General features: G+C 45.2%; 1 protein-coding gene across 2 annotated transcripts in view; it reads right to left on the bottom strand.

Annotated features, from left to right (window-relative positions):
* Window positions 1-14323: 14323 nt before the first annotated feature.
* Window positions 14324-25893, bottom strand: part of LOC311245505 (carbohydrate sulfotransferase 1) — a gene marked incomplete at its 3' end in the record, with an annotated part of 123882 nt that continues 112312 nt past the window's right edge. For both annotated transcript variants that reach the window (XM_084335367.1, XM_084335368.1), the window contains one exon: window positions 14324-15492. In XM_084335367.1, coding sequence (XP_084191493.1) covers window positions 14324-15492 — 1169 coding nt within the window. The remainder of the gene's footprint in view (window positions 15493-25893) is intronic.

The following is a 25893-nucleotide window of genomic DNA, read 5'->3' as shown; positions in this document are numbered from 1 at the left end:
CCCCAAAGATATATTTATGAATGAATGGATCCCCTTCCCATTTACCCAAATAGAATGCACCTGATTGGATAAATGACATGCTGGTGCTCTAGTGCGACATCTAGTGGCTGAATGTTATCGATAGCACCCTTGACCATAGATATATATAGAACACTAGATAGCTTAAGGCGGAGTCACCAGCGTCACTGAACCGCCGCCATCTTGCGGAGGTCAGCCTTGAGTGAGAGTGAGTGAGCTGCACAGACAAAAATACTCATAACTCGCTGAAATATTGACGGATTTACATACGGGTTGGTTTGCTATAAACATCAAAGATGTAGTTATGATACTGCATACTTATACATTTTTTATTTTTTTTTACAAACCGCTTGAATCATAGCCACGTTAATAATGCTTGTAATAAACGAAACCGTTTGTAAATCCGTCAATATTTCAGCGAGTTATGAATATTTTTGTCTGTGCAGCTCACTCACTCTCACTCAAGGCTGACCTCCGCAAGATGGCGGCGGTTCAGTGACGTCGCTCTCCATTGGCCGGCAGCGCGGGCAAGCTATCTAGTGTTCTATATATATCTATGCCCTTGACTACCATACTTGTTGAGGAGAAACTGGCAGGAGCTGGTGTCTGGGTTGAAAATGATGGCTGAACTTCCTCTTGTTACTCACAATTACTTTTTGTGACAAACTTAAGCAAACCGTTTTGTTTTGCCTAACATTAAAGCAGCATCCCAACATGCGCTTACCGTCTTCTCCAGAGTCAGACAAGAAGACAGATACCAATTTTCCTCTCTGTGCGTTCAGTAGAAAGCTATTCGGCTGATAGCTAGCCTAGCTTATTACAAATGATTGGAAGCGGATACAGACCACTATAGCTTAAAACTCCAGGAGAGGCATTTTTGGCAGACAGCTATAGGCTAGCTGGTCCGTACGATAAAAGCAGCTCATTCATTACAGGCACAGAGACAGCCCTTTGAGAACAGGACAGTTTCAGCAGAAAACCCCAAAGACATGTTTAGGGACTTCAAAGACATGTTTAGGGACATCAAATACATGTTTAGGGACCCCAAAGACATGTTTAGGGGACATCAAAGACATGTTTAAGGACCTCAATGACATGTTTAGGGACCCCAAAGACATGTTTAGGGGACATCAAAGACATGTTTAGGGACCCCAAAGACATGTTTAGGGACCCCAAAGACATGTTTAGGGACCTGCGAACTGCCCCCTCAGAAAACTCTCAACTAAAAACACATTATGTTTAGACAGGCCTTCGGTCATACATAGGCACTCTTTCTTGTCCTCACTGTTCATATAGTTTTTTTTTTAATTAGTGAAAACTGATGATTTAATTTAAATTATTTTATTCTATTATTTTATTTGGTTTCACTGTTTTTAACTGCTGTCTGTTGTTGTTGTCATTTATTTCAGATTTTTTTTTTGTTTTTTTATACTAGCTGTAGTAGATAAGACTTCAGGCTATGGAACCGTTATGTTTTCCACCTCATAGCTGGAACTCAAAAACAGGCATCTGGCAACAAGTACATAAGTAAACAAAACTTGTATTTCAGTGTGTTCAAACCTCTGTAACTCTATTACATTAACAGTTCAGAATGTTTCCTTTCAAAAGAGACCAGACTCATGCATGTGCTATAAGTGGTTCAAGAATGAATGGCAAATTACTTTGGGTATGCAATCGTCAGGCGTGTTATGCAAAACTAGCCCCATTTTTTGCCCGATGGATAAGAATGTAGCAGGGTGGATTATCCCTGCTTTATGGGAGTGGTTGTACACGGCCACCTGGTAGCGAGAACGCAGCAGAGCTGAGTCCAGCTGGGTCCCCGACTGTAGGCCAGGAATGTTGAAGTGGAGGTCGAGCAGCAGGAGTGGATGGGGCCTAGGATTCACTGACCTAGGAATGGTACTCTGGTCCTTCTTGCCCTCCTGGGCCATCAGCAGTAGCTCCCCACACACCCACACTTCCCCCAATACTTCCTGAGCCCTCCCACACCCGATGGCAGTAAGATGGTTGATATATTCGCTCCCCAAAGCAGTACTCTTCCTTAATGATGAGTGGAGACCTTTCACAATGAACTATAGGCAGGGGGTGGGGAAAGGGTTAAACAATAATGAGCATTACCCGGAGAGAAAAGGGTTAGACAAAATGCACATTAAAGACACACACACAGTGCTCCCATTTACGTCTCCTTTACTGAAGCTTATACACGTTACACGTTATCGCATACCTATCAAGGCTACTTCCACACTGGGCACCTAGTGCTGGTCGGGGAGCCCCTAGACACTGCTGCCAGCGTTAGTTCAAAGCACCGTTTGTCTTTGCCCTTAGAGAGCCTGCGCCACACAGTGGAAATGTCTACCGATAAAGTTTCAGCACTCGGAACGCCGCTGTACTTATCCAAGATGGCGGGTCTGCTCTCACCACCAACCGTCCGCGTGGTAAGATGGCCGTTGGGAGATCCCGTGATAACAGGCAGCGGGGCGGGGTAGACGCTGGGCAGGTGACTGCTGGGGTAACGGCTTGGAGGGGCTAGAGGAGCGTGCAGTGTAGTGACGTCCGCTTCTGGGCTGAAGAGGAGGCCGACACGCGGGCTAAACTGTGGTGCTAGCCTATAACTGAAGCTAAGCTGTGGGTCGTGGTGAACCCCCTGTCATGACGGCTGTTACGTATTACTTTCACATGGTGGAGGGATACTTACTGTCTGTGGTGCATATTCACATTGTGGTTAAGTGTGCTGTCACTAATTGGTGGTTTAATTGACACACTGTTTCTTCCTGTTTTTGTTATTAAAATGGCCGCCCTTCTAATTCATCACAGGTGTGGTGATGAGGCACCACGCCCTACAAATGCAGAGTGCAGGGAGCAGTCAAGTCTCCCCCACTTCACAGGAGATGTCTCAGCTCTCCAGCGTCTCACCTGCTCTCTTTGTTTTGTTGTACATTCGGCTTGTTCTTCCTTTTGCTATTAGTTTTGTTATTTAACTTTGGAGTCTGGAACACCCAGCTCCCACTATTTCTGTCCATTTAATTAGTTGTAAATAAATAGTTATTTTTGATACCCTTTTGTCCAGTGTCCTGTGTCCACCACGTCGCATTCAAGGCCTTGACGAGCCACATGTTAGGCTTGAATGTAACATGGGGGCTCTAGCCGGTCTTCAAACAGGTAAGTATGCTCTTAATTTATAATTTGATTTGACTACTGGTATGCTTTAAAATATTTAGTTTAGTGGACACCACAGGTAGGTAATTTCATTGTTTTCTGGCTGTTGTTAGCCTCCTGTGTACCACGTACTCCTGGGGCAGTCAAAGAAGTGATTGGTATATGATCTTTGGCTGGTAGCAGGTGTGGTTGAAGAAAGCTAGGTCTACAGTGCATTAGCTTTCAGTATAGGTAGGTTAGGGGGCCGGGAAATGTAATTAGTGTGTTAGGACCTGATGTAAGTGTTTTTGTTAGATTAGACATGTGGTGGGCCTAGCAGTCTTTCTTTTGACTGCAGTATAGGTTTTTTAGAAGCTATTTGTGAGTCAAATCAGATTGTATGGAGCACCTGTTTGTATTATTAGAATTTGTTTGTTGAATTTGTTTGTTGAGTAACACAAGGGGTTTTGCCTCACTTGGTTTGTTACTGAAGAGCGTTTGTTCCAGTATTTTGGGATAAATGCCTACCACAGGGTTAGTCTTGTGAGTGGTTCGTCTCAGCAGAGGCCTGTAGCTAGTGTCCAGCAGCAGTGTCTGCTGTGATTCTCTAGTGTAGGATCTGTGTGCATTATTGAGCTTGACCTTTTTGATCCAGTATGTGTTATGCCGTGTGTCTTAAATGCAGTGTGATTTGTTTTGCGTGCTAACATAAAATGCCGTGTTTTGAACTACTGCTTGTGAGTTTCATTGCGTGCTGTGTTATGCCGTGTATCTTCAATCACTGTCATTTAATTACGTGCTACACCTTTTTGTGGATACAGGGAAATTGGAGTTTGAACCCCAGGTCGTAGGAACGGTGGGTGAGTTGCTTGTGTTTTGGGTACTGAACTATGTCCCTTGTTGTGGATTAATTGTAGTGTTGCCTTGTACTGGTAATTAATTAATTAATTGGTTGATTAATTACTTAATTAGTGATTAATATGGTTGTATTCATTTGTTGTCGTTTACTGAGGATAATAGTAAAAATGACGTTGGACATGGAGGATTTTGTTGCGAGGCCAACAGTGGCAAAGGTAAAGGAATGTTCTGACGATGAGTTGGTGCAATTAGCTGCTCATTATTCTATGTTAACGTTTGATGCAAGCCTGGAGAAGGAGTACTTGCAATATCAGTTGCTTGGATGTTTGCATTTTGTCATGTATCTTGACATATCCTTGTTGCCTATAGAGGAACAGAGGCAGATATTACTGCAAGCAATGGGTGAGTGTTTTGATAGATGGCACGCTGAGAGGAAACGGGGGGGCGAGGCCCAGGTTCTCAGCGCTCGCTTTCGCTCTATTCAAGTGGCTATAGGAGCTGTTAAAGTGCTAGCTGCAAAGGCAAAGGCAGCTGAGAGACAACGGGAGCGCGAGGCCCAAGAGGCTATTGAAGTGGCTCAGTATGCTGCTGCCCGGGCCCGGGAAGCTATTGAGGTGGCACAGGAGGTAAGTGCCCAGGCTGCGTTTGACCGTGCACAGGAGGTACGTGCCCAGGCTGTGTTTGTCCGTGAGATGGCACGGCGTGGTTTGGTTATTGCAGGTGCAGGTGTTGTTATTGAGGATTTTGGAATGCACACTGTGAATGTACCTCTGCATAATGTTGTTCCTGTTTGTGCCCTAGTGTCAGGCACGGTGCTGAAACCGGAGGTGTCATGCGTGCCAGATACTCAAGTGGCGGAGCAGTATCTCGGGGGCTTCCCAGCCTTTACAGTGGCTGAGGCCACAGCCGGATTGGAGGAGGAGAATGAGGAGGATGAGAGTGAGCAGGATGTTGCTACTTCATGTGGCACCGTTTCTGACATTTCATGTGGCACCATTCTGGTTGAGGAGGCGACAAGGCCAGAATTGGGCTGCCGGCCTTCCTACGGTAGCTCTGACGTTCATGATGTCTCACTTGTCAGCAGTGATGATCCCAGTATGGTAAGTAGTTCTGATATTGATTCATGTGACCACACTGACTCTCTGCCGGGCACTGGGTATGCTAGTCAACCTAGTTACCTGTGTCCTGTGCGGCAGGAGCAGTCTTCACAGCCTAGTCTAATGGGTGACGACCATTTTGATGATCGTGACGAAGTTGATGTGTGTGCCACCGTTTTGTGTCATGACAATGTTACTGTTACTGTGTGTGCCACCATTTTGGCTTGTGACAGTACAAAAGTTTCTGACACCGTTTTGTTTCATGACGACGTTGATGTGTGTGACACCATTGTTGCTCATGACAGTTCTGATTTGGGTGACACCATTTTGGATCCTGACCACGTTGTTTTTTGTGACACCATTTTGAATGGTGATCCAAGTGCTTTTGTGACCGATGTGTTGCTATGTTCCAGGGACGGTGAGGACGTGCCTGAGGCGGTACATCCTGCTCTGGATGTTCGTGAATCACAGTCTCTTGTACAGCTGACGGGGGTACAGCCCTCAGTACGGTCTCCTGTACTGACAGTGCCAGGTGGGGAGGAGATGGGCGCTGTGATGGTACCGGGGAAGTATGCTGGTGGTTTTCCTGTTGGTTGTCCTGAGCGCAATGAGTTATGTCAAAAACATAACTTTGGTTTGTTATCTCTATTTACCAGGTCGGTATCGGTGGAGCGGCCTGTTGAAGTAGAATTTGTGGCTTATGACCGTGCAGACTTTTGTGCCTCCGTTTTGAGTCATGAGGTTGATTTTTGTGCCACCATTTTCTGTGGTGGGGATGTCATGTCGGTTTCTGTGGATGATGGTTTGCTGTGTTCCAGCGGTGAGGACAACATGCCTGTGGCGGTTCATCCTGCTTTGCTATCTCCTGGCCTGGTGATGCCAGGAGTGGGGGAGGCGGACTCGGTGGCGGTGCCACGGGGACGTATTTCTTTTTGTTTTCCTGTTTTGTCTCTGTTTGTCAGTTCTGTATCGGCGGAGGGACCTGTTGTCATGAGTTTTTTGTTTGGTGGTGATGTGTTGGTGGGTGGATTGGCTTCTAGGCCTTGCGCCTCGGTAGGGGCTGAGTGGGGTTTAGTTGCCCGGATGTTTCCACCAGCTCCGCTCCATCCAGGCCCAGCTGGATACATTTTGGAGGGGTCTTGCTTGAGCGGGTATCAGGACGGGGTTGTTTGTGCTGAGCAACGGTGTCGAGTGTTCCTCAGTAGGGAGCATTCGACGGTGTTGAGGGTCGTGTTCGACAGGGGCCGACCCGTTATCGCTTTGTGGTGGTGACTCATGGGCTGTGGGTCGCAATACATTTTTTATGTACAGTTGAGTGTGACTCTTGACCGGGGCTCACACTCAACACAGTACAGGCGCTGCACATGTTGGAGTGTGTGGTTGCATTTTTTTTGGTAAGGTTGGTAAGTATCCCCTTATTTATTTATGTTCGTTCTCTTGGTGATGGTTTCTTTGGGCTATAGTTGGGAGAAGAACATAAATCTTCGGTGTGGGGGTGTTACGTATTACTTTCACATGGTGGAGGGATACTTACTGTCTGTGGTGCATATTCACATTGTGGTTAAGTGTGCTGTCACTAATTGGTGGTTTAATTGACACACTGTTTCTTCCTGTTTTTGTTATTAAAATGGCCGCCCTTCTAATTCATCACAGGTGTGGTGATGAGGCACCACGCCCTACAAATGCAGAGTGCAGGGAGCAGTCAAGTCTCCCCCACTTCACAGGAGATGTCTCAGCTCTCCAGCGTCTCACCTGCTCTCTTTGTTTTGTTGTACATTCGGCTTGTTCTTCCTTTTGCTATTAGTTTTGTTATTTAACTTTGAAGTCTGGAACACCCAGCTCCCACTATTTCTGTCCATTTAATTAGTTGTAAATAAATAGTTATTTTTGATACCCTTTTGTCCAGTGTCCTGTGTCCACCACATCGCATTCAAGGCCTTGACGAGCCACATGTTAGGCTTGAATGTAACAACGCCTATAAACAGCTAACGCAAGGTGGACAATATCTACCACCTGGTCTTCGGCAGTCGCTCGTCTGCTGGTTCATTCACAATGTCTCTTCCGCATTAACCAAACGCTAAACTATCGCATACTTCTATAATAACCCGCTTTGTAACTGAGTTTATCTCTCGCGTGCTGAATCTCCGGAGCTCCCGTTCCGTGCGTCCTGCTCCCTCTGTGGAAAATGATGAAGAGGAAGCCCCTCCCTCGGCACTGCGCTCTGAACCCATCCTTCTTCACCTGTGTCTCCCTGGCCAACGTGACCACCAGCGCCCCTGGCGGCACCTGTATCCTGTCCCAGGGAGAATCAAAGAGATCAGCCAGTTAAGTGTCAATGTCAGGATAGGGATGATCAAGAGCGGTCGGCCGGTTACACAACGTCCTCGCGAACACAGGGAATGCAAAGAATTAGCGTTAGATACATTGAATAATAGTAAGTCATTTTCAGGTGTCTACATTAAGTTAAACTGTCAAATTAATATTTGTTTCAACTTCAATTATTGGTTTGTTTATCATCAATATTTTGTATTGTTATTGTCTGCATTGCTTTGACCCTTTTTGTTATTATCTGCATTTCTGTCTATTTTATGCTAATTGTGTCTATTTTACTGCTGTGACACACTTTGTGCTGCAATTATTGCATGAAAGGTGCTATACAAATAAAGTGTATTATTATTATTATTATTATTATTATTATTAATTATTATTATTATTATTATTATTATTATTATTATTATTATTATTATTATTATTATTATTATTATTATTATTATTATTATTATTATTATTATTATTATTATTATTATTATTATTATTATTATTATTATCATTATTATTATTATTATTATTATTATTATTATTATTATTATTATTATTATTATTATTATTATTATTATTATTATTATTATTATTATTATTATTATTATTATTATTATTGTTATTATTATTATTGTTATTATTATTGTTATTATTATTACTATTATTATGATTATGATTATGATTATGATTCTGATTCTGATTATTATAATTATAGTTATAATTATAATTATAATTATAATCATAATCATAATCATAATCATAATCATAATACTTATTATTATTATGAGAAGATGAGGATAGGTTTATGAGACAGGTCATAGGCTGTATATATATATATTTTTTATTTCATTTATCCTTTATTTATCCCGGAATGTCCCATTGAGATACAAGATCTCTTCTTCCAGGGAGTCCTGAATATGGCATATATATGTTTGCATTGTATATGGAAGGGTGGCATCAAGGCCGTTGACGTCCAGGTTATGCCGATGCACAGAGTCACTGAATGAACATGAGCCGAGAGGAAGCAGCAAAAAAGACACATAAGACATAAAGTAAATAACAATAAAGGACAGGGAGACTAGAGGACAGGGAGACTACTAGAGGCCAGGGAGACGACTAGAGGCCCTAGGCCTTTGTGACGGATCATATTGGTCTGCGTTGTGTTGATGTTAAATGTTAATGTCCCGAGGGGGAGTCGAACAGGGGAGCTCCCGCGCCACGGGCGACGACACAGGCCGCTGCACTAAGAAATGAATTCACTCCTAACTACCGTACCTATGCGTCTGTTAACCCTGTTATGAGGAAGTGAGTTTAACTTACCAGCCCGTAATGCCACAGTCACTTGTCAACACCCCTGTTTCTGTGACTGTGGATAGATTCACGGGCTTCCCCGTTACACCTTCATGAACAGGCGGGTTTTCACGGCTGTCTTGAAGGATGTGGCAGAGAGGATCTCAGCTGGGAGAGAGTTCCAGAGGGTGGGGGCTGCCACGCTGAAGGCTCTGTCCCCAAAAGTTTGTAGGCGGACGTGGGGGATGGAGAGCAGATCCATGTCTGAGGATCGCAGCTTCCAGGAGGGGGTGTAGGGGTGGAGGAGGTCAGATAGGTATTGGGGGGCAAGGGCATGGCGGGATTTGTGGGTAAGGATGAAGATCTTATATGACATACTGTACAGGACTTGACCGGGAGCCAGTGGAGGTGGATGAGGGTGATGTGCTGCCAGGGCTTGGTGCGGGTGAGAACCCTGGCAGCTGAGTTATGCACATACTGGGGCCTGTCCAGGGTGTTGCTGGGTAACCAGACAGGACTCCATTACAGTAGTCAGTCAAGGAGTCTGTCAAGGGCATTGCCTAGGTAACCAGTCATCACTCTATTACAGTAGTCAGTCAAGGAGTCTGTCCAGGGTGTTGCTGGGTACAACCAGTCAGGACTCCATTATAGTAGTCAGTCAAGGAGTCTGTCCAGGGCGTTGCTGGGTAACCAGACAGGCGGGAGGGGATGCAGGCATGGATGAGGGTCTGCCACAGAGTTGTGAGTGAAGGCTGGAGTCTGGAGATGTTTTTGAGATGAAAGACATTTTCCCATTTCTTTATTATTTACCTTTTTCACAGTGTCCTCTCTCTGGATAGGAGGCATTATTAGATGACAGCCATTGCCAAATATCTTTTTATGCATCTGTCTGCAGTTTTTTGGCTTTTTTCACGTTCAAACAACTTGGAATGCACAAAGCGTAGCTTTCGCTGATACACATACAATTTATCATCTGCAAACCGGTATGTTGCTCCGGAGTCAATAATGTATTGATTGTTTACTCCACGGCAACCAGAATCAGATTTGTCTTGAGGGCGGGGAGCAGAGAATGATACATGATGAATTTAGTGAACCTCAGCTGTCAGCTGTACGACTCAACTCTCCATTGTTTCTGTCGGGGCAGACTGAACAAAGTCGTGTGGCGTCATGGCAGGAAGACGTCAGCATCGAGTGACAGATCCCACTAAGAATTGTAAACAGCATAATGACGTCTCGTCAAAACTGTACAAACAAACTCTGTACGCAACACCTACGCTTTTCAGTCACGTTGTCATGACAACGCTGTTACGGTATATTGCACTACTTTTATACCTATTCTTATGTCTGCAATTTATGCATGGTTTTTTATTCTGTCAACTGTGTGTGCTGATTTGATGCCTATGTTCACTTTATACTAATTGCTGTGGGGCACTCTGGACTGCGGTCCATGTGTGAAAAGTGCTACAGTATATTGATAGTTATTCATATTTATTATTATTATATTGTAAAAAGGTATGCATTGAAATGTCTGTAAATTACCTCAATTATCTTTTCGAATAGACTTTTCAAGAATAAATAAACGTTTGAATATACACAGTGAACAAAGATTTATAAAAAAAAAGAAAAGAAAAGGTCTTCTTCATCTGCATAGAGTCACACAGCAGAGAGACAGAGCTGCACAGTGCTGCATGTGCCACCGGTGACTTGTTGACGTTTTAAGACTTCTGCCAAAATGCATTAGGGAGGAAACCTTTATAATTACTTTGGCAGGCGAGCTCTATCGTTTTTTTATTTACAAATAATCCCTTTCATTTCCCCTGGTGTCTGGCCTCTCTGAGTGCAGCACTTTGTGCACTGAACCCTGTGCTACAGTGTGTCCTCCATATCTGTCCTGGTCAAACTCTCTTTACATGGGGAAAAAACACACTCGTATTGAAGAACTAGTACAGTGATGTTGAATTCAGTCAGATCTTTCACATCAAATATTCTGTTGCTTATTTCTACTGTGAGTGGGTCCGACACTGGGAGCCTCGAGGAGAAACACCTTGGTATCTGGCTTTGATGAAGATCTTACAGTATGTTCAGCCTGGGTATGGTACTATGGTTGGATATGTGTCTCCATTAGCTATGGTTAACCTGGCTGGGGCTAGACATGACCTAGCATGGTATGGTATGATTGGGTATGTGTCTCCATTGTGTCTCTTGTAAACTCTCTAGTTGCTAAGCAACCTTTCAAATCACCAACTGGGGCACATGAGTACTGTACATTGTAACTATTGATTGAGGGGCGCAATATAAATAAATGTATCATATCATATCATGAACATGATACACGTCTGGCCAGGTTGTAAAAGATGTTTTTTGTGTGTCTTGTCTCCAATAGCCACGGTTTAGCCGTGCTGCGGCCTGTCTGGCACACAGTGAGTGTCTCCATCTTCAGAACCTGGTAAAACCTGACTGAGACAGACACCTTTCACACACCGGCTGGACCCTGGATGAGACTGTTGTTGTAACGTTTGGGGTTTGCTCGCCTCTAGCAAACCTCTAGCGTTATCTGGTGGGTAATTGACCTTTCTCCATGTCCTAATTACACTGATTGGTACCTGGTGTGACTCGTTAAATGTCTCGTTATATTCTCTTCCTGGTCACACCACCAGTGTCAGTCGATCTGCAAACTGTCCGTGAGTAATACCTACAGCTCTCGTCTCATCGTTCCTTGTCACGGAAGATGAGTATGTTGCATGTTTTTGAATCACCATGTTATCATTGATTACCGCCGTGTGTATCCGCTATTGGAAGATTATTGTATTGTGTGTATATGTACCTCTGTCGTTTGACACGTGTACCCAGTAACGTGTTTTGGAGACAGTGCTCTCTCCACTTCGTTTTCACCGTTTATCGTGTGATGACCCTATGTATTGGGGATTGTATATAACATGTATATAACGTGTTTTTGAGTCGGAGATTCATCTCCCTTTTCATTTATACGCCATCGTCTGCGTGTGCCGTTCGTTACGCAATTAAAGTACAAATACAAAAAGTCGATGTATATCTGTTAAAAGGGCAAAATTATGGAATAGCTTTGACAAAGAAGTAAAAATGTGTAGTTCACTACATACTTTTAAGAAATTATTCAAATATAAGGTGATACATAAATATAAAACCTCATTATTATCCTAGTTATATTTAATCTATAACATAGCTGTGTTCAAATAGTGACAAAGGGGAAAAGAAAAAAGAAAAACATATATATACATATAAAAAAGAAAAAGTATTTAAAAAAGAAATAAAACAAATAAATGTGTATACGTTTTGTACATAAAACTATGAAACGTTTGTAACCTTTGCTAAATGATATACTGAATTATGTTTCTTTTTGGTATTGAATTTTTTTGTGTAAATAGTGTAATGTAATGTAAATAGTGTAATGTAATGTAAAAAGGGTAGGCAATTATAAGCCTCGGCTTCAGCCTACACCTTTTCGGTCATTTTATTTTTTAGTTTTTTTGGAAGTTCTACTACTATGCTTTGTAAAAAAAAAATACCGAAATAAAATCATTCATTCATTCAAAGTAACAGTGCCTTGTTTGAAAACCAACATATGCCTTCGTCGTATCTGTTCTGTACTGCACCTGGGTCCAACACACCTACCAAATCGTAACAGTTGTATCATCAGGGTTTAGCTTGTGCACCACAGTTGGTGGTGTGAATTTCGAAAGGATGCCATGGAACCGGAGAGTTTACGAGAAACGCAATGGAGGTGCGGCTGGGTAGCGCAGTGGAGAATGCACTCGCCTACCACCGCAGAGACTCTGGGATCTAATCCAGCTGTCAGCGGTACCTCTGGCTTGGTCAGTCGTCCCTACTAACACAATTGGCGGTGTTAGCGGGTGGGAAGCCGGCGGGGTATGTGTCCTGGTCGTTATAAACTGCGGTTCCTACTGGTCGGTCGGGGTGCCTGTTCAGCAGGGAGGGGATCGGGGGGAAATAGCGTGAACCTCCGCATGCGCTACGTTCCCCCAGTGAGAGTCCTCGCTGTCAGGTGAAAAGAAGCGGCTGGCTGACTCCACATGTATCAGAGGACACCCTCCCTGTTACGTCCCCTAGCTAGGGCCGGGCATGAGAATGACAGTGGACAGTTCCCTCCTCCTGACATTGGTTCCCTACCTCCCTCTGGTGACCTAAGCCCGATGGTGCAGTTGGCCATCTTATGTTGGTTTCAAGTAATTGAATGGATTTCTAATTATTTGTTATCCTGGGCCATCCCTGTCTGTGTTTGATGTCGTCCCCCTGTCTGGTTGTTGTGTGTGTCATTGCCTTTGTGTCTAGTTGTGTTTATGGTGTCAATGCTTTTTGTGTCTAGGTTGTGTTTGTGATTCTGTGTGTTGGCTTGGCCCTGCCAGGTGTTGATCGTTGTTAATTAGTGTTGGTATTTAGGTGTCTGTTTGTCATCACTTCCTCGTGGCGTCATTGTCTCCGGGCCGTACCCTCATTGTACCCTCACCTACTTCGTGCCTCCCCTTGCCTTGTTTCATGTTCGTCTGTGCTGTAAGTTGTTATACAGATACAGCACTCAAAACTCAAACCTCTCATGCCTCTCTACCACTCTCTACCACTCCTCTATTGTTCTTGACCGGGCCAGATTTCACACCTCCACTTCCTCCCACAGGCTGGGCAGATTTTCATCTTACATTTTTATTCGTCCCAAATGTCCCAGCCCCATCAGATTTCTTAGCTTTTTTCACTGTTTACTTATCATGCATTGCAACACTAATATATGGTCAGTACCCCAAGTCAGACTGCCCATATACAAATTATTTTGGGGGTCTGAGGGCAGTAGCCCTCGACCCCCTCCCTGGGGAAGCACTTAAGTTAACTACCCTCCCTTTGTTCCCCCAGCCAACACCCCCGGAAAATTAACACCTGAGTAGACTTAAGTGGCACACAAGCAGCAACAAGCAGCAGACAAGCAGCAGAATTGGTTTGATTTTTGAGCGCTGCGTCTGTATATCCCGTTTTCGTTCTTCATTGTTTTTTCGTCCTCTCAGTGTTGTTTTGTATGATTTTGTTAGTAAACTTATTTTGATTTCCACGTATCCTGCCGTCTCTGCCTCCTCTCTTCCCTCTGAAAATGCGTTCTCACACTCTCAGCACCCCTAATCCTAACACCTCCCTAGGCCGACAGTGGGGCAATGCGCGCAACGACCAGGAAGGGAATTGGTATAACAACTAAATAGGGATGGGAGCAAAAATACAGAAAAAGTGAGAACAAAAAAAAAACGCAATGGAGACACAAACCCAACCATACCATACCAGGAAGAGAGAAAGAGAGGAGAGGAAGAGAGAAAGGCAATCAATACTAACTTATTCCAACCCTTAGCTTCTGCACCATTACTCTCAGACAATATGGCACTTTTATTGTCCGTAACAAAAACAACGTTTGAAAAGTACAGAGGATAAACAAGTTTTCACATCATCCAAAGTCTGAGGCAGTATTTAAAAACCACTGGCTTTATCACTTTCACCACGACAGCGGAGCTGAAACAATACTGTGGAAACGTTTTGATCAAATCAAACTTTTTTTTCTTTCCTTTTTTTTACCATAATCATAGCTCTGGCTGGAAAGTCCTGGGTTCTACTAAACTGCGGGACATGTTTCTCAGTTCAGTCACAGAGTGGACCTGCTTGTAGCCCAGCAGGGCCAGGGTGTCATTGCACAGCTCCTGCAGAGTCCTCACGATGTCGAAGCCCAGACGCTGCCTCCAGCTCTCCGCCGTGGCCCTGGAGTCTCTACTGGTGGAATACCTGAAGCTCCAGTCCGCCAGGGGGGACGCCCCCCCCGCGCCGCTGCTGCCGTTGGTGTTCCGAGCGATCCACGCCCTCACGCCGTCCCCCATCTCCACGCCCACGAAGCGGTAGATCTCCCTGGCCTTGTCCTCTGGGTCGTGAGCCAGGTCCTCGTAGCGCACCAGCAGGTAGCGTCCCCGGAGCCACGGGGGCCTCCTCCGCAGGCCCGTCTCCGCCGAGGCCGTCATGTCGCGGCAGGTGCTGGTGATCTGGGACAGGTCCACGGAGCGCGGCCGCCGTCCCGTGGCGTTCCAGATCCTCCAGGCGCGGAACTGCTCGGCGAAGGCCACCATGCGGGACGCCAGAATGGCCCGGGGGTCTCGCACCAGGTGGACGATGCGCAGGTCCAGGCGGGGGTCCTCGGTCAGTGTGCGCAGGTCCCCCACCTCGGGGACCCTCACCGTCTTGATGGCCACGTGGCCCCGCGACGCGCAGGACATGGAGGCCAGGGTGAGGTTCAGCGCGCCGCACCTCTTGGGGCACCAGGTTTCGTCGGCCTGGTCGCCGGGAGCCGCCACCTCCCTGCCGCCGCCGCCCTCCAGGCCCTCCAGGCACACCGGGGGGGAGCAGAGGGCGTGGCTGGAGCTGCGGCGGAAGAAGGAGCCCGTGACGTGGTCCTGGGGCTCGGGGCGGATGTAGTTCTCCATGAAGCGGAGGTCGCAGGTGTAGAGGTTGAGGAGGAGGTCCCTGTAGGCCCCCAGCAGAGCCCGGCGGTCCAAGGCCCGACGCAGCCTGCTGCTGCTGCTGGAGTTGGTGAAGGCCTGCTGGACGTGGTACAGGGGCTCGAACACGTAGAAGATTTCCGGGTGCTGGTTGAGGAGCTGGCCAGCGAAGGAGGAGCCACTGCGCGTTGTGGCGAACAAGAGGATGTGTCTCCTAGACGAGTCCACGGACAGCCAACTGTCCTCCTCACAGCGCCACCTAGAGTCTGGGAGGAAGAGAGGACGAGAGGAGAGGAAGAGAGGAGAGGAAGAGAGAGACAGAGAGGAACAGAGGAGAGGAAGAGAGACAGGGAGGAAGAGAGGAGAGGAAGAGAGACAGAGAGGAAGAGAGGAGAGAAGGACAGGAAGAGAGACAGAGAGGAAGAGAGGAGAGGAAGAGGAAGAGAGACAGAGAGGAAGAGAGGAGAGGAAGAGAGAAGAGGAAGATAAGAGAGGAGAGGAAGAGAGACATAGAGGAAGAGAGGACAGGAAGAGAGGAGAGGACTTTGACTTTTGATGTTCTTTTATTAAAACATGTCAACTAAAAACAGTCAATAGAGATACAAAAATCTCACGACATCTTCATAAAAACAACACACACACCCACACACTCACCCGCACACACACCCACTCGCACGCACACACCCACACACACACACACTCACACACACACACACACCCACAACCACCCCTACACACTCCAAAAACCTCCTCCAGCACATAAAACCACTTGACATTCAAAATCATATGTTCAGCCCCTCCCCCCCCACAGTACCCATTGCATTCCCCAGTCCCCAAGCACTCTCCACCCGGTCCTGCCTCTCCCTCTGGATCTCCCCCATACTCTCCTCCACAGAGTCCCTCACGATGAACTTGGTGACGACCACGTTCCTGGTCTACCCAAAACGGTCCGATGCAGGGTCCAGCCTTGAGTGACAGGAGCAAGATGACGAGGCCGCGGCCGGGGCTCTGGAACTCCCTGATGACCTGGGCCCGCCTCTTCTGGGTCAATCTGCCGTCCAGACGCACAAAACTGAAACCATGGTCCCTGAATGGGGTCTCTAGTATGGTGAGGAAACGTTCGAACTGAGAGACCACCACACTCTTGATGCTGCCGTCCTCATCGCGCACCCTGAGCAGGCTGTCCATCAGAGCTTTAACCTCCTCCTCTTCCATCTCCTGTGGGAACTCCACCAGCCGACTGGCCCTGATCTCACCTCGACAGCGAGGACAGCGCGCATGTTCCTGCTCCGTGCTGACGACCAGAGTGATGCAAGAGCGGCAGTAGACATGAGCACAGTGTGTGATGACAGGCAGGCGGACCGACTCCAGGCAGACAGAACACTCCTCGTCTGAACCGCTCAACAGGCCCCGCCCCAGGCGCTCCACCAGACGCCCCCCGCAGCTCGTTCACCTCACTGCTCTTGGTGCGCCGGAGGGTGATGCATTTCACCAGGGTCTTGTCGCCCTGAGTAACCGGCATCTGGATCACTCTGTCCCACCACACCTTCACCTCCTTCTGCGATGTAATATTGACCCCAAGTCCAGGAGAGAACAGGACAGCCACCCCTGCACTATTATTAGTGCCATGACTCATCACCAAACCCCCCCTCCAACTGAGTCCCCAGCAGGCCACGTGAGCGGATCGGCGCGGCCGAGAAATCCGCTCTTCGCTCTTTAAAGCTTGGTCCGCTCCGCTAATCGCTCATGTTGACCCCGCCCCCAAGTCGCTCTCCGCTCGCTCCCCGCTCACCTTGAATCGATCGCTCCCCACTCCCCGCGCCAGATCGCTCAGCAGTTTTTTTTTTTTTTTTTGGAGCATGGTGTAAATTAGCTCAAACTACAACAGTCTACACCCCCTGGGCCCCTTAACAATTGTTTGTATTGAGCCGCATTGTAATTGTAGCCATTCTGCAATGTTAAATAACGTTGTTTATCCATTCACTAGTTCTATTAAGCGATGATAGGCTAGCCGAGCCACAATGCTATGGTCGCTGCCATTAACGTTAGCATGTAAGCTAACGTCAACAACAATGGCGTCGATACTTTTTCTACCTGGAGTGAGTGTGGGCGTCTCTACAGTGACAAAGCCTGAACAGGCTAGCCTATCACAGGTTCACCCTTCTCATTGGTTGAAAATGGCCTGCATGTTTGTACATCGCCATCTGTTGCTTTGGCATTGTACTGCATGTATATATTACATCAGTGTTAAACCACTGTGAGCGGCCTGGAGTGGATTGGAGCGGAGGAGAACTCTCGCTCCGGACGTCGCGCCGACTCATTTTAAAACCCACTCCTCGCTCACGTCAAAACCGGCCGCTCCGCGCCCCGCGCCGCTCACGCTCCGATCCGCTCACATGCACTGGTCCCCAGTCAACCTCATTACCCACATCACTATGGGTCTCTTGTACAAAAATAACATTTAAATGTTTCTGTTTTGCATAATCAGAAAACAGCCCCCCTTTCACACCATCCCCAGCACAATCAATCCGAAGGACCTTCATGTGAAAAAAGAGGGAGAAAACAGAGAGCAAGAACCAGAAAAAGAAAACCACCCGCAGATGTGCACCATACAGTCCATACATTATACATCTGTTTTTGATGACAATCTTCTTTTCCTGACATTAGTAGCCCACTTATTCAGTCGGAACTTCCTCCTGGGTGTCATCATTGATCCCCCACCTGTGACCTTGTTAGCATGTATCACAGACCTTAAAAACTTTTCCTGATCTGGGAAAAAACGTCCCAATGGAACATTTTTCTTGTTTTTGGTTTCCCTAAGAAACCGGGTGAACTCCCTTGCAGTATACATCTCCCCCTTTTCCAAATCCTCACTCTCATCACCAGATACCAATGCCTCTTCCTCAGACCCACTCTCCCTCTCCTTAGCACCCCCCCCTAAATCCATCCCCTCCTCATCCACCAGTGTGCTCCCCTCAACTTCCCTCTCCTTCCCATTCTGACCCCCCCCCTCCACCACTTCGCCCCCCCCTCTCTCCACACCACCACTGGCCTCTGCGTCAACTTCACTCCCCCCTACAACCACGGGGAAAAGGGCCCCCCCTCCATCTGATGAACCTAGCACCGGCCCTGGCTGTGCACCTGTTTCGGGAGCATGGTTACTCCCTAGCCCTGCAGCTTCTCCCTCCACCACCAGCTCCTCTGTCCCATTATCACCCTCTACTCCTCCTACAGCTTCTCCCTCCACCACCAGCTCCTCTGTCCCATTATCACCCTCTCCTCCTCCTACAGCTTCTCCCTCCACCACCAGCCCCTCTGTCTCACCAGTAACATCATCCACTCCCCCTGTATCTGCCTGTTGCTCTGCAGTGATTACCACATTAACCTCTACTATTTTTTCACTTGGCTGACGCGATGCCCCTCCCGCTGCGCGCTTTGGATGCGGACAAGCGAATCGCTTATGTCCAATATCCCCGCACTCAAAACAGCGCAAGCTGTCAGTACTCGCATACACAGCATACAAGCTCTCCCCAAACTTCACAGTGAAACTAGCATTTAACGTTTGGTCTGCGCTTTTCAAATACATAAACACTTGGCGACGCAACGAGAGTACATGCTTCAGCCCAGGTTCCTTACACCCAAGAGCAATAGGTCTGAAACCACTAGCAAACCTCCCGAAGCGCATCAGCTCTCTCGACAGAGCCTCGTCTTTGATAAACGGCGGCACGTTAGACACGACTACCCGTGTAGCAGGAGCCGACAGCGGCGATACGGCCACAAGCACATCCCTCACAAAAATGCCACTCGCAATTACTTTGTTTACCAAACTTTCCTTTTTCAAAAAAACCACCACAGCTTTATTCATCCGCGATGCATAAGCGAGATTTTCGCATCCTACCTGCTCGCCGACAGCTTTCAGAACCTCCTCTACCGTAGCAGTCCCCTCGGGCACACACCTCACCCCGTGTCTGAGCGACACAGACTCAGGTCCTGCTGATTGCGAGGCCATGTCACCGGCCGCCTCCACTCACCAAACAATACACTCACCTCCAACACTGTACACTTACACCAGTTACCCTGATAGGAAAATTAACCCATAAAACCACACCTCACTGTGCACATAGAAAAGAAACGGGAAGATAATAACAAAAAAAAGGAAAATAGAAGAAAAGAAAAACCTCCACAAAGAGAGGAGATGAAGAGAGAAAAAGAGAGAAAGAAAGAAAGAAAGAAAGAAAGAAAGAAAGAAAGAAAGAAAGAAAGAAAGAAAGAAAGAAAGAAAGAAAGAAAGAAAGAAAGAAAGAAAGAAAGAAAGAAAGAAAGAAAGAAAGAAAGAAAGAAAGAAAGAAAGAAAGAAAGAAAGGAGAGGAAGAGAGAAAGAGAGAAAGAGAGAAATAAAGGAGAGGCAGAGAAAGAGATGAGGGGAAGAGAGAAAGAAAGAAACAGAACGAGTAGAGAAAGAGAGGAGAGGAAAGATAGATAGAAGAGAGAAAAAGAGGAGAGAGAGAGGATGGGAAGAGAGAAAGAGAAGAGAGGAGGAGAGAAATACAGAAGGGGAGACCTGTGTTTAATGTATTTTCTTTTATTAGTGCATATGATCTAATCATGGAACCATCATGTGTTATGAAACTAGATGTCAGAGGGGTGTGTGTGTGTGTGTGTGTGTGTGTGTGTGTGTGTGTGTGTGTGTGTGTGTGTGTGTGTGTGTGTGTGTGTGTGTGTGTGTGTGTGTGTGTGTGTGGTGTGTGGGTGTGTGGGTGTGGGTGTGTGGGTGTGAGTGTGCATGTGCATGTGTGTATGTTTGGCCTTCAGTTCAAACATATGTTGATTGTTTATTTTCGCAACACTGCAACAAGACAATTTTCAAACTCAATTCCCCTACACACTGAATATATATTATGCAAATAGAATTACACTAGTGCATAACCGTAAAACAAACACAACCATTGGACCATTGTAAAATAAAACAACTCCTGCCCTGCACTGAAAGTCTGATTGATCACAGGATCATAGTCCGTCCCTGTTTCCCAGAACAATAGGCCGGGAAACAACATTAAAAACCACAACATGGAGCCTTTGATTTGATTTGAAATCTTGATAAATACAAACAAAATAAAACAAAAACAAATCATTCATCTCTAGCAATGAAATGAAAAAATATATTTTATATAAAGAACATAACTCAATTCACATGTTTTAAAAGGAGTAAGAAGAAGTATACACTTATTTAATCCTACCCCTTTTCCACTACTCAATATTAAAGGGGAACTATCTTATAAATGGCCTTTTTCAGTGTTTAGCATTGTTTCCTAGCTATGTGGACTTATATATGTGGACATATGATCTATGTCTCTAATTCTCATATTGGCGCATTCTTCCAATTCTCCTCTCACAATATTCACCCTCACTGAACTGAGTCATCTGAAAATGTGATGATTTGTGATGTCAGAAAGATACCGCTGCATGTTAATGTCCCAGATGCCGCGACGCGCGACGGCCACACACAGTGGTTTAGGAGCCCAGCCTCAAAACAGCTTAAGATCTTCAGGTAGAAAAATGCTGTTTTTGAGGACTTGATTAGAAATACAAAACAATTAATTAAAAAAAATATATAATTACAGAGGTGTTCCACAAACTCACAGGAATTGTGTAAAAGTGCCCAAATAGTGAAAGAAATTGTAAAATAGTTCCCCTTTAATGTAATTTCTTACTAATTTAAAACCTTACAAATATATATATATATATATATATATATATATATATATATATATATATATATATATATATATATATATATATATATATATATATATATATATATATATATATATACAAATATATGCAAAAAATAAAACATCTAAAAAAGATGTAAAACATGAAGAAAAGAAAAGAAAAATGTAAACACCCGTGAATGTCAAATCCCTTCCTCATCCCTGTACCTCATGAAAATTTGTTCATTATAACTCGGTTTGAATTGTCTTATGTTTGGCCATTTCTTTAGCACAATATTCAGACTGTTCCACAGTTTCACTCCACATTATGGAAATGCAATGTCTTCTCCTGGTAGTTAAAAAGACCGGAAGGGTCGGTCGAAACGTTGTATCTACTGCTGTTATTTTGACAATAAAACACCTTGGAGCATCAAGTGAGTTGCGAGCCCCGCTTTGTTTTAGGTATTACTGTTTTTACAGTTTGGCTCAGCACCAAGAAACGGAGGATGTGCGTTATTTATTTTTTCTCCTGGTAGTATACCTTTAAAACCAATGTCTTGACTGCGGGTGGAGGAGAAGGGACTTGGGCCGGTGCAAAGGGAAGAAAGTAATTAAAGGTGGTAAAAGTGAGTAGTGTTTCATCATAACCCGGGGGCAAAGCACCAAATCATGCCAATAAAGACTAAATAATTCATCAGGTAAACATCGCACGAGTAAGACGCTCGCCTGCCGCTGTTTACCAGGGGAGTTATGAAATGGTGGATCTCTAAATATAGCGTGGAGATAGCGAACGCGTGTAATTACTGCTGATGAGGAGTTGATTGCAAAGGGAGCGCTACTTCTGTAGCAGAGGAGCTCAGCTACGCAAACGACAGCTGTCCTGCAAAGGCAGATTAATGGAGATAAATTGGAGGGTAATTGTAAAATGAATCGCAAATATGACATTTCTCCATCCTCCTCCTCTTCCTCCTCTCTGCCGGGTAGGATGGGAACCCCCTGCTTAACCCTTTCACTACCTCACTACAGACGGTTAACCTTTCACTACCACACTACAGAAGGTTAACCCTTTCACTACCACACTACAGACGGTTAACCTTTCACTACCACACTACATAAGGTTAACCCTTTCACTACCACACTACAGAAGGTTAACCTTTCACTACCACACTACAGACGGTTAACCTTTCACTACCACACTACAGACGGTTAACCTTTCACTACCACACTACATAAGGTTAACCCTTTCACTACCACACTACAGAAGGTTAACCTTTCACTACCACACTACAGACGGTTAACCTTTCACTACCACACTACAGATGGTTAACCTTTCACTACCACACTACAGAAGGTTAACCTTTCACTACCACACTACAGACGGTTAACCTTTCACTACCACACTACAGAAGGTTAACCCTTTCACTACCACAATACAGAAGGTTAACCTTTCACTACCACACTACAGAAGGTTAACCTTTCACTACCACACTACATACGGTTAACCTTTCACTACCACACTACAGAAGGTTAACCCTTTCACTACCACAATACAGACGGTTAACCTTTCACTACCACACTACAGACGGTTAACCTTTCACTACCACACTACAGACGGTTAACCTTTCACTAACCACACTACAGAAGGTTAACCCTTTCACTATCACACTACAGACGGTTAACCTTTCACTACCACACTACAGACGGTTAACCTTTCACTAACCACACTACAGAAGGTTAACCCTTTCACTACCACACTACAGAAGGTTAACCCTTTCACTACCACACTACAGATTGTTAACCCTTTCACTACCACACTACAGAAGGTTAACCATTTCACTACCACACTACAGGTTAACCTTTCACTACCACACTACAGACGGTTAACCCTTTCACTACCACACTACAGACGGTTAAACTTTCACTACCACACTACAGACGGTTAACCGTTTGGTAATGTGGTAGTGAAAGGCTCTTGTTCCATCGTCATCCTCGCAAGGAAGAGTTTCCACTGGATTTGGAAAGTCTGCGTTCAGCTCCTGTGCCCTCGACACACGTATCACTTTGCGAAGCACTTTAAAACTCAGTACTTTAGTCTCCATCCGTCTAAGTTTAAATCTATATTAGCCAGCCATTTCACCACAGTCTGCAGTTGTTTTTCATTATTTTAAATGTTTAATTGATTGACCTTTCCGTTTTTCTATATTGTTTTTGTATTTATTATGTGCTGTACTTCTCATTGTAAATGCGAGCTTGCTCTCAATACTCTTACGAGATTAAATAAAGAGTGAATGAAGTCGGAGTTAAAATATTTACACAACTAATCACATCAGTGTGGTGGTACAGTTGTTGGGGAGGTGGGTGTACTGTGACCTCTGCATCCTATGTAGTTTAATGGTAACTAGGCTGATAGATACTGTAGCTATACTGTGACCTCTCCATCCTCTCCTACTCTGTCTCCCTCTCAGCCTTCCTACTGTCTCAATAAAGAACCTTCTCTCTTCTGTCTCCCTCTCAGCCTTCCTACTGTCTCAATAAAGAACCTTCTCCCCTGTGTTTCTCCTACTCTGTCTCCCTCAGCCTTCCTACTATCTCAATAAATAACCTTCTCTCCTGTGTCTCTCCTCTGTCTCCCTCTCAGACTTCCTACTGTCTCAATAAAGCACCTTCTCTCCTGTGTCTCTCCTACTCTGTCTCCCTCTCAGCCTTCATACTATCTCAATAAATAACCTTATCTCGTGTGTCTCTCCTACTCTGTCTCCCTTTCAGTCTTCCTACTGTCTCAATAAAGAACCTTCTCTCCTGTGTCTCTCCTACTCTGTCTCCCTCTCACCCTTCCTACTATCTATCTCAATAAATAACCTTCTCTCCTGTGTCTCTCCTACTCTGTCTCCCTCTCACCCTTCCTACTATCTCAATAAAGAACCTTCTCTCCTGTGTCTCTCCTACTCTGTCTCCCTCTCACCCTTCCTACTATCTCAATAAAGAACCTTCTCTCCTGTGTCTCTCCTACTCTGTCTCCCTCTCAGCCTTCCTACTGTCTCAATAAAGAACCTTCTCTCCCGTGTCTCCCCTACTCTGTCTCCCTCTCACCCTTCCTACTGTCTCAATAAAGAACCTTCTCTCCTGTGTCTCTCCTACTCTGTCTCTCTCTCACCCTTCCTACTGTCTCAATAAAGAACCTTCTCTCCTGTGTCTCTCCTACTCTGTCTCTCTCTCAGCCTTCCTACTGTCTCAATAAAGAACCTTCTCACCTATGTCTTATCTACTCCCTCAGCCTTCCTACTTTCTCAATAAAGAAAAACAGATGTCTATGCATTCCCTCTGCTGGCAACTCTCACCTGAATGCTGTAAACTATAATAATAAGTAAATCATATTCAACAGCACCGGATCCCCCAGTGGCGACCAGGTTTTCTGCACTCAACGAAGGATATGCAAATTGACCCCTAACCTGTCCCTGGCAGTGCAAGTGCCTTGCTCTACCCATTGAGCTACACAGGGAATTGAACCCTGTGAGGAGATACGCAGTCTGCAGTGCGGTCAAGCTCTCGAGACGAAGAAGACATTGGTAAGTTTGAAAATCAAATGTCCTCGATGATGAATGAATGATCATTTCATTTATATAGCGCTTTTCTTGACACTCAAAGCGCTCCCCACAATGTATGGTGGAAATTGCATCCTTCACCACCACTGATAGCACCCAACCTTGGGCTACGCAGGCTCAATGGCTGCCATACACTGACACCCAGCACACATCACACTACACAATGGCTGAACAGCTCAGGAGACAGGGATTTATATCAGTCAATTAACTCATTCGGCGGCAGCTATTAGTCGGGGCCCGCTGTAGCTAGGCCGCGCTTTAAACGATAGGAGTGCGTCACCTTGTTTGTAGAGCTATAACTATATTCTATATTATAGCTATGGATACAATACTATGGCCCATTGGCCCATTTGACATAACCTATCTATCGTTCAATATGTGAAAAAGAATACATTTTCCATCCATACGTTCCCGTGTTATACCGTGGTGAATATAAGTATGGTTTTAGAGCAGTCTAGGGTCATTCATGAAATGCTGAGTTATAGCCCTACACATCGATTCCACTATAGCCGTTGCTGTTTCTTGCCTGTACATGCTATTATTCCGAAATCTATTATTATTATGTATTATGTTCCATCATGAATGCATGGAAGGGGGGGGGGGGTCGTTTCTGATTATCTGATTGTCAGTAATGACATTCGTATTGAACACTAAAAACGCGTATCAGCCCATCAGAACTGCTGCGGTCAGGCAAGCGATACCGGAGTCTCAAGGCGAGCACAGAAAGACTCAGAAGAAGCTTCTATCCCCAGGCCATCAGGCTGCTAAACGAACAATGAACACTACACAACAACAACCATCAAACGCACATAGCACACACATCCACACGCACACACTCACTTTAAACAAACACACTGTAGCACCCACTCCACACACTTTATAGCACACACTCACTTTAAACAAACACACTGTAGCACCCACTCCCCACACTTTATATTTATTGATGAAGGATTGCACTACAACTCGTACACCTTACTGTAAATTGTACCTAAATTGTACCTCATCCCATTTCTGCTTTGCACTATATAGTATTGTACATTAGTACACTGCATAGTATTGTATATTATATGGTAACTCAGTTACGTCTATTCTGCATCGAACATTGTACATATGTCTATACTGAACACTGTGATCTCATTTTCTACTTCTAATTTACATGCTATACTATGTTATTTGATACTATCTTGTCTAGCACAGTCTCTGGAGCGTAACAGTAAGAAGCATTTTGTATGAAAGTATTCTGTACTTCTGTATGACAACTATTAAAGAAACTTGAAACTTGAAGAACAGTAAGAAGCATTTTGTATGAAAGTATTCTGTACTTCTGTATGACAACTATTAAAGAAACTTGAAA

The sequence above is a fragment of the Notolepis coatsorum genome, assembly GCF_963971535.1.
Source record: "Notolepis coatsorum genome assembly, chromosome: 18".
NCBI lineage: Eukaryota > Metazoa > Chordata > Actinopteri > Aulopiformes > Paralepididae > Notolepis > Notolepis coatsorum.
Note: the sequence above shows the minus strand (reverse complement) of the source record. Positions and strands in the feature narration are given on the sequence as shown.